At 34.0% G+C, this 16123-nt stretch overlaps 1 protein-coding gene across 26 annotated transcripts in view; it reads left to right on the forward strand.

Annotated features, from left to right (window-relative positions):
* Window positions 1–16123, forward strand: part of foxp1b (forkhead box P1b) — a 577308-nt gene that overhangs the window by 515557 nt on the left and 45628 nt on the right. For 25 of the 26 annotated variants that reach the window (XM_069937059.1, XM_069937058.1, XM_069937046.1 and 22 more), the window contains 4 exons: window positions 2216–2320; window positions 7646–7733; window positions 12141–12224; window positions 13685–13738. In XM_069937059.1, the coding sequence (XP_069793160.1) occupies window positions 2216–2320; window positions 7646–7733; window positions 12141–12224; window positions 13685–13738 (331 nt within the window). The remainder of the gene's footprint in view (window positions 1–2215; window positions 2321–7645; window positions 7734–12140; window positions 12225–13684; window positions 13739–16123) is intronic. The other variant, XM_069937056.1, reaches the window with a different exon arrangement.

Below are 16123 nucleotides of genomic sequence, written 5' to 3' on the forward strand. Positions count from 1 at the left end.
TCCCTCTTCCCTAATTTAAGCCTACTTGCATCCACTCTGTACTCTGAATGTAATGCTTTAATTTCAAAGTAAAATTTTTGGGACATTTTCTTTTTCTTTAAGTTGTGTAGAATATGTTGTATGCCAGATCTTCCCTGCAGGAGACTTCAAGTAGACTTGGGAAATATCTTTTTATAACACCTAATAGCCCTGAATACGCCTGAGATTGCCTGATCTTGGAAGCTAAGCAGGCTCAGGCCTGGTCAGTACTTGGAGGGGAGACCGCCAAGGAACACCATGTGCTGTAGGTTTCTGTGAGGGATGCTGGACAAAGTGGCAACTTTATATCTGCCTTACAGTATTCTAAATGTAGTATTACATGACAATAATGGTACCTTTAGTTTTAATGAAAATCCTGATGGCATTGTAATAATGGTAGATGATAGATGTGGTTTATTAATCAATTGACTGTTCACTACAGATTTGGGATCAATTGTGCCTTTTGAATGACTGGTAAATATACTTAACACCAAATAATATGTGGGTTTTTTGCTTAGGGTAATGCCTATTTTTGACTTGCGTGTTTATTTCACTAGTTTTACATCACTCCTTCCTCATATTTCTTCAGCATAAATTCATAGATCTATAACCTCTTGATTGCTTTAAGTTTACATCCATTGAAAGATAGTAAAGGTTCTACTGGACTTCCTAGTGCATGTCTGGAGATACTCAGCAGGTCACGCAGCTTCTGGAGGGGAGAGGTAAACCAATTTGACTTTGCCGATTGTTAGAACAATTGAGCTCAGATACAATCCGAGTGGTGAGTCAAGAACATGGGGAAATAAGAGCATCATCATCATTCGGGTGCCTTGCTGTTGGCCGTGGACGATCATGTTTCTTCATCCAACACCATCTCTGACCCTCCAAATTTTAGTTGTTGCCTCCCTTGTTCTCCTTTGGTGAAGGCTCCATCTTTGAGCTGAGACCATAGTCGATGTTGAGTTCATGATTGTACAAGGGAAAAATGCTGAAATAGCATAGGGAGAGAAATGCTATTGATCAATGGAGTCTCCCTTCGTCCCCTCCCCCATCGATGTGATCTACCGGGACCATTGCCTGAAGAGGGCGCACAAAATCAGTGAACCGGTGCGGACTCGAAAGGCCAACGTGGCCTGTTTCCGCTCCGTAAATGGTTATATGGTCATATGAGGGAATGATTCAACTTAGAACCATTAGAGATGGACACACTCTACCAAAATTGTTGCAGACTTGTTAGGTGGCTATAGTTTACCAAACATAAATTCAAAGTGACGTGTTGCCAAACTATTAGCTTTTTTCACATAGCATTGCCATTTATTGCTAAAAATGAATTATGTAAATGTTTAAAATACCATGGTAATTTTTCCATAAAACACTGAGCATTCAGTTCATTGTACTCTACTTCTGAAGTTAATTCTCTGAGGTCAGTGGAATGAATGTTGGAAATAGGATACTGCACATTAATGATGCAAAATAGTGCATTTACCGCCAATGACCAGGGATGAATTTCTAGGCAATTTTATTTTGTTCCTTGCTGAACTTAGAGTAACCCTAAATGGTGTGCAGTCTTGCTAGGTTTGTACACAGTAAATTTTTTAAAGTGATTATTTATTTGTTGGTTTTATTGCCTTTACTGTAAATATTACCACTCACAAAAAAAATTGACTGCAGTTTAGCATTAACAATGAGCAAAAGACTGCAATGAAGTTTGAATTTTATTGATATGGATATGTTTGCTTTCTTAAGTACTTATTTAACATTGGAATTTTGTTTCCTGTATAGAATGTCCATATGAAATGTATTGTTATGACTGTCTATTTTTCCCCTTGTGCTTTTAAAATTCAACATTTTCGATTTCTGATCTTTCCAAAATAAATTTATTGTGTTGACTGCAGACTGTGTACTTTTTTTTTGTCTCTTAAAACCAGACACGACACATTGAATTATGTTATGTTCATGGATCCCTTTTGTAAAGCTTTTTGATATATCTTTCTGCATATATTACAGATCCCTAACTGACAATCCATGTAAATATCTAATTCATTTAACACATAGATCCAGCAGGATCTTGGATCAGCCATTTTTTAACATCATCCCCTTGTTTTTAACACATTATTTAATTTTGTCTGGATTGTGTGTGTAGCCTTCTACAGAGACTTTATTTTAATTGTAGATAAAATATGTTATTTATTTTCAGCTTATCCCATGAAGAGCACGGGTGTAACCATCCATTATATGGTCACGGTGTGTGTAAATGGCCAGGATGTGAGGAAGTCTGTGAAGACTTCGGACAGTTTCTAAAGTAAGTTTTTTTTTCATATTTACTTGCAGATTAATACTGTTTCCCAAGTCAAATACCATCTCTTCTTTAAAATTGCTGTAATTTGGTTTATTAAGATGGGATTGGTGGTCTGAATTAGACTTGGGAGTGTTTTGACAGAATTGAGGCTAAAAGGGGTGAGAGCAGAGAAAGTAAAATAAACTATGCCATGACTCCATGCATCTGGACTGATATACACCTATTTCTGTTAATATTATTGTCAATAATGTTGTCATAAAAAGAATAAAGGAAATTTCTGTAAACAGTATAGGTATTTTTTATAGCTAGTTGCAATCCTGGTTCATAAACTCCTGGTTATTAATTAACTGTCAAACATAATTGGCCAACTGTTGTACCAGTTACTGTTAATCAATATAGTGCCAGTAGGTACTTGTATCCTGTATGATAATCAGCATTGTTTGAAAACCACTTCTTCATCAGAATTCAGATACAAGCTTCAACAGAATTCAGATATGAGCTTCAATGGATCAATTAAAACCAACTTAATAGTTCGTGTGTTAAATCATTTTTAATGACATCACTGCAAGGATATGTCATATAACTTAAATATTGAATGAGTGCAACATTGCTAATGTTTAAGAACATGATGGGCTTTCTTGGCATCAAAAAAATGTTCAATGCAGTTAAATAATAAGGCGACCTTGAGTTTATAAATTCTGTCCCTGGTTTAATAATTGTCATTTGATTGCACAAAGAACAACTACTGTACTTAAGTAATCAGACCACTGTCACATTTTGGAACTGAAAGTTTCAGTTCTCAAATGGCGAAGAGATGAGGTAATTTTTCAGACAGTGATACAATCCCATCTGTTTTTAATACTAAAGTATACAAACAGCTTTAGAGAATGGAATGTCACACTTAAAAACAAATTACTAACACTTGACTGCTGTATTTTTGCATCAGCTTCCTTTAATAAAGTTTCACATAAAATAGACCAAGCTATGATTAAACTGTGTGAAAACTGAAAGACATATTATGAAGGATTTTTTAAATTGTTTTTATTAGCTCACTGTGGTGTAGTTCAGTTATTTGTCTAGACTTTTCAAATTTAGTAAAGCATTTAAATAAACTTGAATTACAAAGAAACTTTTATTTAAAATGTTCCATAGGCTTTAAGAATTCTTTGCATGTGGATTCAAAACACTTTTGTATAAATTTGCAGTGTTGGTGTTGTAATTTTAAGAAGAAAATATTAAACATCTGTACAGATAGTGAGATAAATCTGCAGTAAATTGTGAACTTATTCACTGAGATTTTTGGAAGGAGTAGTTATTACAAATCATATCTATTCAACTTTTTTTTCTCCCAGAATTCTAAGCTTTGTTCAGAACCTGATACATTTCTTTATATCCATTGAAGTTGGTTGATATTTTTCTGCATGGAACCAGTTGAAGCATTCATTCTTTTTGGTAATTCATCTGGCTATATTTAACAGATCATTGTTAGTATTAAAACCTTTGATAAGTGGTCTCGAAGGGTCAGTGTGACCTAAATCCCACAGTGCCCTCTAGTGATATAAGAATAAACATTTATCTATCTATACATATATATATATATATGTATGTATATGTATGTATATATATATATATGTATGTATATGTATGTATATATATATATATATGTGTGTGTGTGTGTATATATATATATATAATTATCTCCGTTAAAACTAAATATTCTCAGAAGTCAAAGGGAAAAGTTAATGTTGCACTTGTGTGGGGGGGGGTGAAAATTTGAACAAAATGGTCTCTCACTTAATTGTGTATGTTGGCATTTTTTTCAAGTTCTTATTTTGAATAGATTTGAGATAAAGAACCTTTAAAAGATGCATTAATTTGAAGAAGTCAGCCATTTTAGTATTTTTACTATTAAAGATAGAAAATTCAAAAAAGCAGGTACTTTCAACTTGAATGTAAAGAAATCTGTGAGACAGACAAGGATATGAAAGGCAGAAAGAAAACATGCTCTCTCATTAGACCCAGATAAAAAGATGTAAAGATTCTTTTCACGCTATCCAAAAGTGCTTTACTACTCACAAAGTCATTCTGAAGTATATTCTCTATTGTACCAATTTGTCTTCAGCCATTTCCTACAAACGCCAATGTAATAATAACTATTGAAGCTTATTGAAGGAAAAATACTGACCAGAAGGACAAGGAAAATTACCCTCCTCTTCATACAAATATCATTGGATCTTTTTCATTTATACTAATACCATTAGATCTTTTTCTTTAACCCAAGAGGACAGGCGGGTCTTCAGTAATGTCCAAATTACATTCTTGACCATGCAGCATTCCCTCTGGGTTGCCTGAGAGTGTCAGTCTGGACTCTTGGGTTTAGGTCTTTCCAACCTACTTGCCTTTGACTAGGAGGCATGAATGCTTTCAACCAAGTTACTGCTGATACTGTAAATTCAACAGGTAGCTTGGCACTCAACCATTTTACAGGCAGCAGTGAGAGATGTAAATTAAAAAAATATTATTCTCATTGAAGGGATGTACCCTTTCATGGTCTTATGAAGGAATTAGAGAAAAATTATGACCAATCATATCGGGCAACCTTCAAATGCAATCCATAGAACCAAAGCTCTTGAGGTTCACAAAAAACTTAAAAGACATTTGAAAATTGCGACAGGTTGAAAATTCTGTTGGACAGTGGACCTTGTTAAAAATATCTTGAGTTAAATGCCTGAATTTACTCGAATTAAATTTGATTCTCAGGATTAATTTTGAACAGTAAAGTAAATGGTGAATTCATTTTAATAAATAATAAAATATTACGCTTGTTGATTTTTCAATAATCAATTCCTATTTGATTTCTCTTTGTTCATTTTTGTGATATTTTACTGGCATTTAATATCATTTAAAGTATTACAGTGCCCTTTCAGTTGCCTTTAATCAGTGTGATATTTTCAAAAGAAGATCTTGTGGTAGATTGGTATAATACCAAAATCATTAACTAGTTTATAAACATTATATGAAGAAAACTAACACAACCATAATATCCTTGGCAATGAGTAGAGAGTAGGAGAATTTCAGTCAAAGAAATATTTTATTTAAGAAGGAGATCACAATACCTATATTCTGCTAGGTTTTTAATCACCATTGTGTGTTTCGTACTAAAACTGCAAAATGTACTATAATGTATATTTTGCAATTCCAGCATGAAACAAATTATTGGTGACTGTAGTTTTGTTGTGTAGATTTTGAATTTGACAGTCAAATTGGCCGTTTGTAAAAACAGTTAAGAAGCCTTCCCTCTTTACCATATTTGACTCATATACAAAGTGTTCTAAACTACACAATGAACCTGCCACCTAGTTCTTTACAACCACAAGTTTGCATATGTCTCAGATGCAAAGTTGAATATTTTTAACTGGTTTTCAGAAGAACAGCAGAATTTATACCATCTAAAATGATTTGTTCTGTTAAAATGAAGGCTGGCATGATGATGGGAAGAAAAAAAATGATCACATACAATCACCTAAACATTGTAGCTATGGTAAATGGTTTCAGGTAATGCAAATGGTTTTTAATATCACTGATAAAAATAATTTCATTGTGAACATTGATGTAATTAATTTTGTCCCTCCTTTGTAATGCCAAGAAACTTGCAGTTGCTTGCTGTAAGTTCATACACCTTCAACAAATAAGTATTCAGTTCCCTTACATCCTTCTGTTTATTGTCAGTTTTTTCTCAAATTGTAATTGAAACTGATCATGGATTTCTTGCCTTGTAAATAATTTTGCCATAAATGTTATTGCATGTTTGCAGATATTAGCTAATTAGAAAATGCATGTTAACGAATGTGACTCCTAATGTTTATTCTGCCACTGGCCAAGGAAGGATGAAACATTTTGCAGCATTTATTAATGTTTAACTCTATATTTAGCTGAAATATGAGAAAATATTTGGAATTAATAGCTGCATATGAGAAGACCTCCTTATCCCAAGAAGAGGGTCTTTTTTTTTGCAGCAATTTGCATTAGTAACTGCCGTTTCACTAGAAAGCTTTTGCATACACTTCATCCAGGATCTAAAAAGTGACACATGCCAACATTCATAGTCTCTCTTTATGTCAATTCCACACTTTTATAGCCTTTTTTTTAATTTAAAGCACATTTCACTGAGTTGCATTAGAGCATATTTGAATATTTCATTTCCTATTAATTATGGACTGTGACCCACGCTGTCATTAAGAGAAGAGAGTGACCCATCTAATGTAACGAAGTCCACAAAGGATTATTGAGCATTCTTAGTTATGGGAGAAAAAACAGGAACGGAACTGAATGGTACTAAAACTGTGCCCAGGTGTGGTCTATCCATTGCTGTGATATGTAGTAAATGACAGAAATGAATTTCAGAAAACAAGCACGAACGACATTTTGCTAAACTGCCGAGCTGAGCATGAAGGCATGCTTAGTGACAGTGACCTACATGGTCATTGAAGATCTGATATAATTTATGATATATATAATATATTGGATCCATTAGTGAGCATAATGAAGTAGTGAAATGAAAGGGTATTTGTGAAATCAGTTCAAACATCCTGCTAGGATTATGATTAAATGATTAATGAAATGCTACTGCATAAGCATTTTCAAACAGTAATTCATGCAGAGGCTGATAAAATCCTCCAATCATATTTCCTTCACATGCGAACCTTATCTAGACCATTTCATATAAATCATGAAATATGCTGTCTGCTGGCAAGGTACTTATTTAGATTAGTTATAAACGTGCAGAAAAAGGGAACATCTTTGCAGTATAAAATAATCATGCATAATTATATTCATAATTCAAGCTTGTGACAGATTCCATCTTTCTTATTCTTGTTGTCCTTTGCCTTCATTCTGGCTTCATTTGATTTCTGTTATCTTGATGACATAATTAACTGTTAAAGCTCAGAAAATAAGGAGACCTTCATGAAGAAAAAGGTTGGTTGCTTTTTAATGGCACCAAAAGCTTTATGTGCCACGCATATTCAGTCATACATTTCTGAGAGAAAATCTTTTTCTTGTCACTTTGGAGAATTACAAAACAGTTCTTTCACAGGAAGATGGGTTTTTACCTTTTGACTTTAAAATGTTGATTTCATCTCACTTTTGGGAGTATTGGTTTTTTTATGCACACTGTGATGGACAGAGTCACCACTTTTGACATTTTGAATGTCATTTGAAATGTGCGTTAAGTGTGTAGACAAAGGGCAATGAGTTTTGGGGGCTCAAAAGTAGATTGTTTTTCTAATTATGAGAAAATACATAATCCAATTTTCATTTTCTTCTCAGACATCTCAACAATGAGCATGCACTGGATGATCGAAGTACAGCACAATGTCGAGTGCAGATGCAGGTTGTACAACAGCTGGAACTGCAGGTAACTTTTTTTTCTGAAAGAGATGCATTGACCTAATTAATAATTTGGTTTATCGATGCAAGAAGTCCAAAGATAACTAGTACATAATAGCAAGCAGCTCTGACTAGGTATGTACTTAATTATAAATTATTCTCTTCCTAGTAAAGTCTCCTTAATACTTCCATTTTATTGGATTGCAAGGCTTCTGCTATTACGCAAATAATTTCTGTTCCTTGCACATTGTTCAGCATTTCTATCAACTTCAATGCAAATGCTGCTTCTAAAATGTAGTTCCATTGCCCCCATTGTAGCTAGTTAGCTGCAGCACACATAGACATTGTATTGTGTGTTAAGCAGAGTTGACTATACATAAATTCTTGTCCCATTACATATTGTTTCCTCCTCAAAGTCATGCATCCCAATGGACTGCCTGAGAAGAAGTTTCTTTCAAGATTTTGAATACTCAGCTTAGAATATCAGCAATGCAGCCTTTTCAGCTTTTGTAGTGTCAAAGAACAGGATCCACTTATACAGTGATCCCATTTTGGTCAGTCTTTACATCTGTACCATGTCTTCCAATCAACTTGTGTTTCATCAGACTTTGAATCAAGGCTAGAACTGTAGCAGAACAGAAAACTGAATGAAAGAAAGTTGTGGTGTTTTTGATTTCACTTCCCACATATTATGTAGTTTATGAAAATTCACTCACAGCATGTGGATATAGCTGACAAGAACAACATATAGTGCTCGTTACCTTTTAAGATTAGATGTTGAGCCTGTTAGGAACATGGAAAGAACAGACATTCCACAAAAGTTGATTGATCCACTAGCCAGTAAGTTCATGGTTCTTTTGTTACCTCATTCCAGCATCTAGCATTACTCCATATCCTTTAACAGCTTTTGTTATCAGAAATCTCAGACTTAAATGTAGCAACTGGCCTGCCATTAGTTGCCATTTTGCAATGATAGTTCATAAGTTCTACTGTTAACTTCTCACCTTCATGACGAATTTAAATGCATCTTACCTTGCCTTTGTTTCCCAAACCAAAAGTGTTTCACTGTCCCAACTTTAGTATTTCCTTTTTAATATGTTAAAAAGTTAGTTAAAATCTTCCCTTAACATAAATACTTTTTGAATCAGCCTTATTTTTAAAAATGAATTTTAGGAATGTACTAAACTGTAGACAATCAATGGAAAGAAATGATCATGAAAGCCAAACGCTCCAGAAATTTCAGAGCAGAATGTCAGGATTTGTCACTTGTTCTAGTCTGCAATTAGCTCCAGCTCCATAACATTCAGTTATCGCTTTAGGTCTCCAGGTTTTTTACAAATCTGTTTTTCAAGATTAGCTTGTAAAATCAGAACTGAATGATAGATTTAAGAATCAAAGAAACTTGAGCCTTTACCTTTCCTCAAAATGAATAGATATCTTAAAAACCTCAGAAGGCTGATATGAAAAACAACAACATTCTTGTTAATGTTATGATTTGTTGGAATATAATTTTGTCATTGGCATTTATAGCAGTTCAGAACACTTGGAATAATTAATTAATGCTCCCTGAGTCGTAATCGAGGACTGTTTTCACTTTAAATGACTTGAATTAGCAAATTATGAACAAAAGTGTATTCACTTTAAGGATATCTTTCCTCTCCAAGTTTCCATTTAAACTCATTTGCATTTTCTATTTCAATTCAATAATAATAGTCCTATTATGCAGCATATTAGAATACAATTAACCCTCACAATTTGACTGTTAGGGTAGCAGAAATTGGCCTTTTCAATTTTTTAGTTAGTGATTTATAATTTTATAATGCAAAATAAAATTTGTTCTGGCTGTATTTATGTGTAAAAAGTAAATAAACAAATAGGTAATTGAATGAATGGACAATTTACTGTTTTTCAATTATGCTGCTTGATGCATATGCAGATGAATTGTCTTCACATTACAGAAAATCACGATGCGGACTGTTTTCGGCGAATGATACCCAACGGTAATGTGAGAATCACCTGAATGATATTTTTGAAACAGTTTAGTTACGAGTTCTAAATTATCACTTTGATAAATACAGCCAGAAAAATATTACAAAACTAATCAGTCTAATATTTCACCTGTCAATAATCAAAAAAACTTCCAATATGCCACTTAAAAAGAACTGTATTGATTCATTGCAAGTTATTTAGTTGTGTTGATCTTCCGGGCAGATTAAAAAGATATATTCCAAACCTTTTAAATGCCTATTAGGATCCTTGAACCCATGAGAAGCCGCTTAATTTTAAGTCTCCTTGAAGGCCTGTAAATGGTCCAATTAGTGGAAACCTCTGTGTTAATTGATGCCATCTGGGGTCAGGGTCAGCTTCCAGTATGACGTTCATTAAACTAGCACAAAGGGTACAGGATCTTCATTTGCACCAAACATAAGTTGTGCTTGAAACTCACAATGGTTTGCACAGGTTGGGCTGCTTTTTACCTTGTGCAAGCTCTAGCCTTGTAAATTACCATTTTTGAGTGTGCAGGGAATGCCTTTTAGACAATGTGTTTTTGCTGTTTCAGTGGGATAAAACAAATTTTGTGATGAAGCCCATTGAATGTCAGTAAGCACATAAATGGAATGCCACAGATGTTTTTGATGTTGGGCTGCTAGGAACAAAGGCAATGCATATATGGTTATATGGTTAAAGGCAATGCAACTCTGAAAGGTTCTGCACCATTTCTGTCATTAGGAGGGACTGCAGGAGAAAATAAGTGTCTGAAGAATGGAATGGAAAACCATCACAGTGATACCAAAGTTACGATCACTGAAATGATAAATAAATTTGAATATTTAACCAAGTGAAAAAAAAATAGCACAGATGACAACTATTATTTGGAAGAAAAAATACAATTATTCATTATTTGAATAATATTTGGCAAGGAATTTTATTCTTGGAAAGAATTTCCATTGGCCAGATATTCACCATCTAAACTTTATTGATACCATTTTTAACTGAAAATTGGCTTAAATAAGGAGACATAATATGACACAGATTGGAAGTCCATTTCTTAAAGTAATTGGCCTCATGATGCTTCTGTGTGTTTTTTGTTTGTTAATTCATTAATTTTAAATTCCTCTTGTCAATTAATGACTGTTTAATAAACAGTCTCACAAAATAATTGGATCCCTAGATGAAGCAGCAATAGTTAATTTTAATGGAGGAAGTGCTTTGGGTGTTACTATTACTTAAACACTCACTCAAATTCCTTGTTTCCTTCAAACTCAATTACTTCAATTTTTTTTTCTTGTCAAAGTGCTCGACCAGGTTCTTCTCATAATTCTAGTTACATCAGAATGTGTGCTGCTGTTCTACAGGGATGTTATTTCCAGTCATGAACACTCTGTATTAAGCATTCATTTAAACCTAATTGCTAATACAGTTGAAATACCGGAGAACAGCAGGATGATTCTCCTCATCCATAACTTGAAGAACATGTACATGAGTTTCTGAACAACTCACATACCTTTGCTTTCAGAGGTAAATGAGCAGGAAGTTGCAAGGTTAAAAGGGGAAGATAAGATACAAATGTGTTTCACCAGCAATAATAAAACAGTTGCTTTTATGCATGTCAGTGAAATAAAGATCGGTGCTAGTGTGTGCATTAATTCAAATAGTAATGACACACTTAAGAGCTATTAAAACATTTCTATTCTAATTTGTGATAGAAACAAAATTGCTTCTGAAAAACACAAATCAAAGTACTTTCCATGAAGTGTTTTACTGCATGTATTTTAACCTGATAACTTTAATACTGGACCCAAGAAAATATTTGCTCCTGTGTTTCCTATTTGACTGAGAAAATCTTTGTACCCACTTCAGTACTTCATAGTTTGGAAGAGGAAAAAGTAACACGAATTTTCATCTGAACAGCAGCTATTTTGAAATGTGATGCAGCATTGAATAATTTTTCATTGAGCAGTATGAGCTTTAGACTGAGTATCCCTTACTGCTTTTCTACTCTCCCATTTACATTGAAGGTTCTTTCATACCATGGGGTCTCAGATTCACTTTGGTAGAGTGCAATATGGACATAAGGGATCAGCTACCCTTATTGACATCCATGCGAGGGTAATCCAGTAGCATGTATAATGCCAACACACTTGCAAAAGTTGAATTTAAAATTACATGACAAATGCAAACCTTAGCAAAGTAATTGTATCTTTTGGCATTTACATACATTTACCATCTTTGCAGATATAATGTGGAAAGCTATAAGCCCTAAGTTTTTAATCAAGAAAGCAATTAAATTTTAATACTCTAAAAATGCAATTGACTGAAAGACAATGAATTGATTTGATGCAGGGACTGAAAGTTTCACTCAGGATGATAAATAAATGTAGTTGTTTTTGATGGTTGGGGTTTTACTTGGGAATCTAACATTTTATTTCTGCAGCTTGCAAAGGATAAAGAACGCTTGCAAGCTATGATGACACACCTGCATGTGAAATCAACTGAACCAAAATCAACTCCTCAGCCTGTAAGTAGTGATCTTATGGGACAAGGTGACAATTGTGTAAAATGATTAACCTGTCACTTTATACCTGTGCACATCAATCCAAACTTGTTTTGAAGGGTTTTTAGATTAATCTTGACGAGAAGTATTAGAATATTTTTCAACGTCAGCATTTTGTATATCAGGTATGAAAATGTGGTACATGGCTATTGGAAAATTCACAAGCTTACCCATACTGAAAACAAACTTTTTTTCCCTCTGTTAATGTGTGTTTTTTGTGATGTGGATCTCAACAAAACGTATGTACTACTAAAACAAAATGATCTAGTAACTTGAGTCCTAATATATTATAATCTTGTCTACAAATTACATGTTAAATTCCTCTCATCAATATTTAACATGTTGACTTGTATTAGATAATTTTTTACCAACTCTTGCCTTTACACAAAGCATATAATTCTCCAAATATTCAAGATATCAGATTCAAAATATTTGCTAGAAATTGGAGTCCATCCTTTACAAGTGGACAAAACATGCAGCTGTAGAATTATTGCCAAGTCACTTAACTCACCAAAAAAAGGAAATTGGTGAACAACCTGGATTGTATTGTTAGAAAGTTGTTTTCAACCTGAATCACATATAAAAACTTTACCTGCTTGGTCCAAGATGGCAGCTACCTTCTGATAGATTATTGCTGATTCACTGTGTTGGACTCAAATCTCAAACGACATTCCCCATGGCAGCCATTGTGAGTAGGGATTAAAATAGAGATCTTCTCAGGCATTTTTCTCTCTGTTCACGTTTCTGCCAAGTGCCCCCCCCCCCCCCCCCCCACCATGCCACTGTGAGACGTAGACTCATTAAGGGAAAGTGATCACAAGATCTTGCAATGAGGTGCATAATGTAGAGATACTGCAATCTCTGACAGCGATACTTGCAGCCAAAAAATTTTAGCATGGAAAAATCAATTTGTTGGAGGCTATGGGGAAACCTTGACATTGCAGGGTTGATCCTATGATGTTGTAGAATGTGTTCCCTGTTCTACTCTAAGTGAAAAATGGGTGTCGTGGATGTGCCTTTAACTGTAACATGGAGATGGTCACCATCATTCAGAAATGCAGTAGATACATTAAGGTGGATCTACCCCAAAAATGCGTGCACCAATTTCCCAATGGTCACGAATAAGCAGGAAAAGATCACTAGCACCATTTAACTGTAGGAAATGGCACTCAAGTGGACATCTTAAATAAAAACTGCACCGATGTATCGACTTTATAGGCACAGCTCAATCGATAGAAGAGTGGTTCACATTATTTCATCATAGAGAGGTGTAAATAGCACTGACAAAAAAAAAGACCATTTGACCCTCTTTGTCAAATGAAGAAAACAGTGTTTTCAAAATATTCATGTGGTAGAAAGGAAAAATCAGGCTTTTAGAAATGAGAAAAAAAGTGAAAATACAATTTTTAATTTTTTTTTTGAAGATTTTTCTGATGCCTAAAATCAAGGATCTGTGCTTGGACATTCCAAAGAATAAGGTAAATAAATAATTTGTAACCTAAAAACAAAATGAAATACAACAAGGCATATGCACGAACATATGTGTATATGTACACATACCTAATCATCCCCAAGATGCATTGGGCAGGATCATGCTGGACTCTGCCTATGCTTCACCTTCAACCATACCTTCTACCCTGCACATATGACTTGCATTGCCACAAGACCCTCCTTTGTGCCTCCTTGTGTCCAATTGGGATGCTGTAGTCCTTCTTGCTACAGTCATGTTGCAGAGTAGAATGTCTGCAAGTGGCAACAACCTCAGGCAGTGGATGCTAAGACAGTGACCTTAGATTAAAAACTAGCTGTAATTGATATAAATTGTGGGTTTTTTTAATGGATAACTATTGGGAAAAAATATATATATAATATGTATTTAACTGGTTAATTAAAAAAATAATGAAATCTGCTACCTTTACTTGATTTTTCTACCAAGTTCAGCAACTGCATGCAAAATCCATAAGGGGTTTGACGAATTGGATGTGAAACTAATGATTCCTCTGGCCTGGGAGACCTAGAACCAGAGTTCAAAGTAAGACAGTGGCCATTCAGGAAACAGATGAAGAAATTCCTTCTTAAAATGAATCTCCGGAGCCTGCAATCCAGAAGGGTTGTAACAGCTGACAATTCAGTACATGCAAGATTCTACATATTCAAGTTCAGGTTTATTATCATCTGACTATACGTATGCAACCAGACAAAGCAGAGTTTCTCTGGTCCACAGTACACACACAATACATTTCTCACCCAGAATATAATAATCATGTACATATATAAAAATATAATATAAAATAAACCTTTATAAATATTTTGGGATAATTTATGCAACTTTATTAAATAGCATTAATATTAAGGAAAATAATGAATACAGGGTTAAAAGAAAAAAAAATGGCTCTGAGCCAAAGATTAGCCATGATATTTTGAACAAGTAGTAGCTGTGAGTGGCCAAACAGCTTCCACTACTGTTTGTTATAATGCTTATGAACTGGTGGAGGTGGCACGAGGAGAATCTAGCCCTTCAGTTTTACTGCTGGACTTGGCTGAAATCTGACCTCTTGCAGATGCTGTACTTTTGCACTAGTTTGTAGGTGCAGAAGTCAGGAATATGCTGATAGCAGCAGTGTTGTTATGCGTCACTTCTGTCTGAAACTACTGGATGAATAAGAGCATGAACTGGGCCAACAAAAAAAGAATTAACCACTTTTCTTGACTGGAGCAAAAATAAAAGTTAGAAACATATAACAAGGATTTACCATGGAGTTCAATAAACTTCTAATAATGTTCATACAAAAGGTCATTCCACTTAATGTTAACAGGTGGCAGATTACATCATGATCATTATTCTGCTACACTCCTATAATTCTGTAAATGAACGAATCAATTATAGTAGAAAGATTACCTTATTTCTTGCTTGAAACACATATTATGCAGTCTCTGAAGGTATCCAGCCAGCAGCAGTATCATTCAACATCAATATATGAGAATTAATTGAGCATGACTGGGCCTTTAGTTGCCACTTGCAACTTCAGTCAATATGTGTTGATGCTGGATAATGACAAGGTAGTGGCTCATCTGCACTTAGTAGTTGACTAATAGAGGGCAGAGTAAAAGATGCACACTGCATCTGGGTAATAATCATAATTGGGAAAATATTTTGTATAATCTATGCCAACAATCGCATTTGTTAATGGTTAAAATCTTTCAGTTTAAGATGTAATCCATTAAATTTGATTCTGAGTGTAAATATGATGGCTGCAAGGGAATAATTCATTATTCATCTAACAAGTGTCAAAATATTATTAAGAGTAACGCATCAATAAAAAAATTGAGAATAATGTACAAGGTTTTACATTTATTTTCTTTAAATGTTTTATAAACTTTATGGTTTGTGAGAGAGATATGTTTAAACATTAAGGAGAAATGTAAAATTATTTTAATATAAAACATTCTTATTGGTAATTTACAAATGTAATACAATACCAAGTAATATGAGCCTTGTACTGAAGAGATTAAAATTTTCTTTCTGTCCATTTTCTGACATTCTTTACAACACCATAACCAAATTCAGTTTAAGTTGGTTTCATGTTGTTTCATAGCATTTTATATTAAATTTATTTATAGTTTGATACAAAGGGTTATTAATTGTAGTTTTCAGCAAATTTCCAGAAACTTAATGCATCTATCAAATGATAGTAATTAATTATTAGTTGACTATTTCCTTTTACAACTCTACAAAGTGAGCCTTTTTTTTTGTTTGTTTATGTAGTTGGTTCATTAGCCTTTCTTTGAATTTGACATAAGTGTGTTTTTTTTCTACAATAGCCAGTTCTATCAATTTTTCTCCTTTTTTTTAAACCATTAAA

Source organism: Narcine bancroftii, chromosome 5 (genome assembly GCF_036971445.1).
Source record: "Narcine bancroftii isolate sNarBan1 chromosome 5, sNarBan1.hap1, whole genome shotgun sequence".
Lineage (NCBI taxonomy): Eukaryota > Metazoa > Chordata > Chondrichthyes > Torpediniformes > Narcinidae > Narcine > Narcine bancroftii.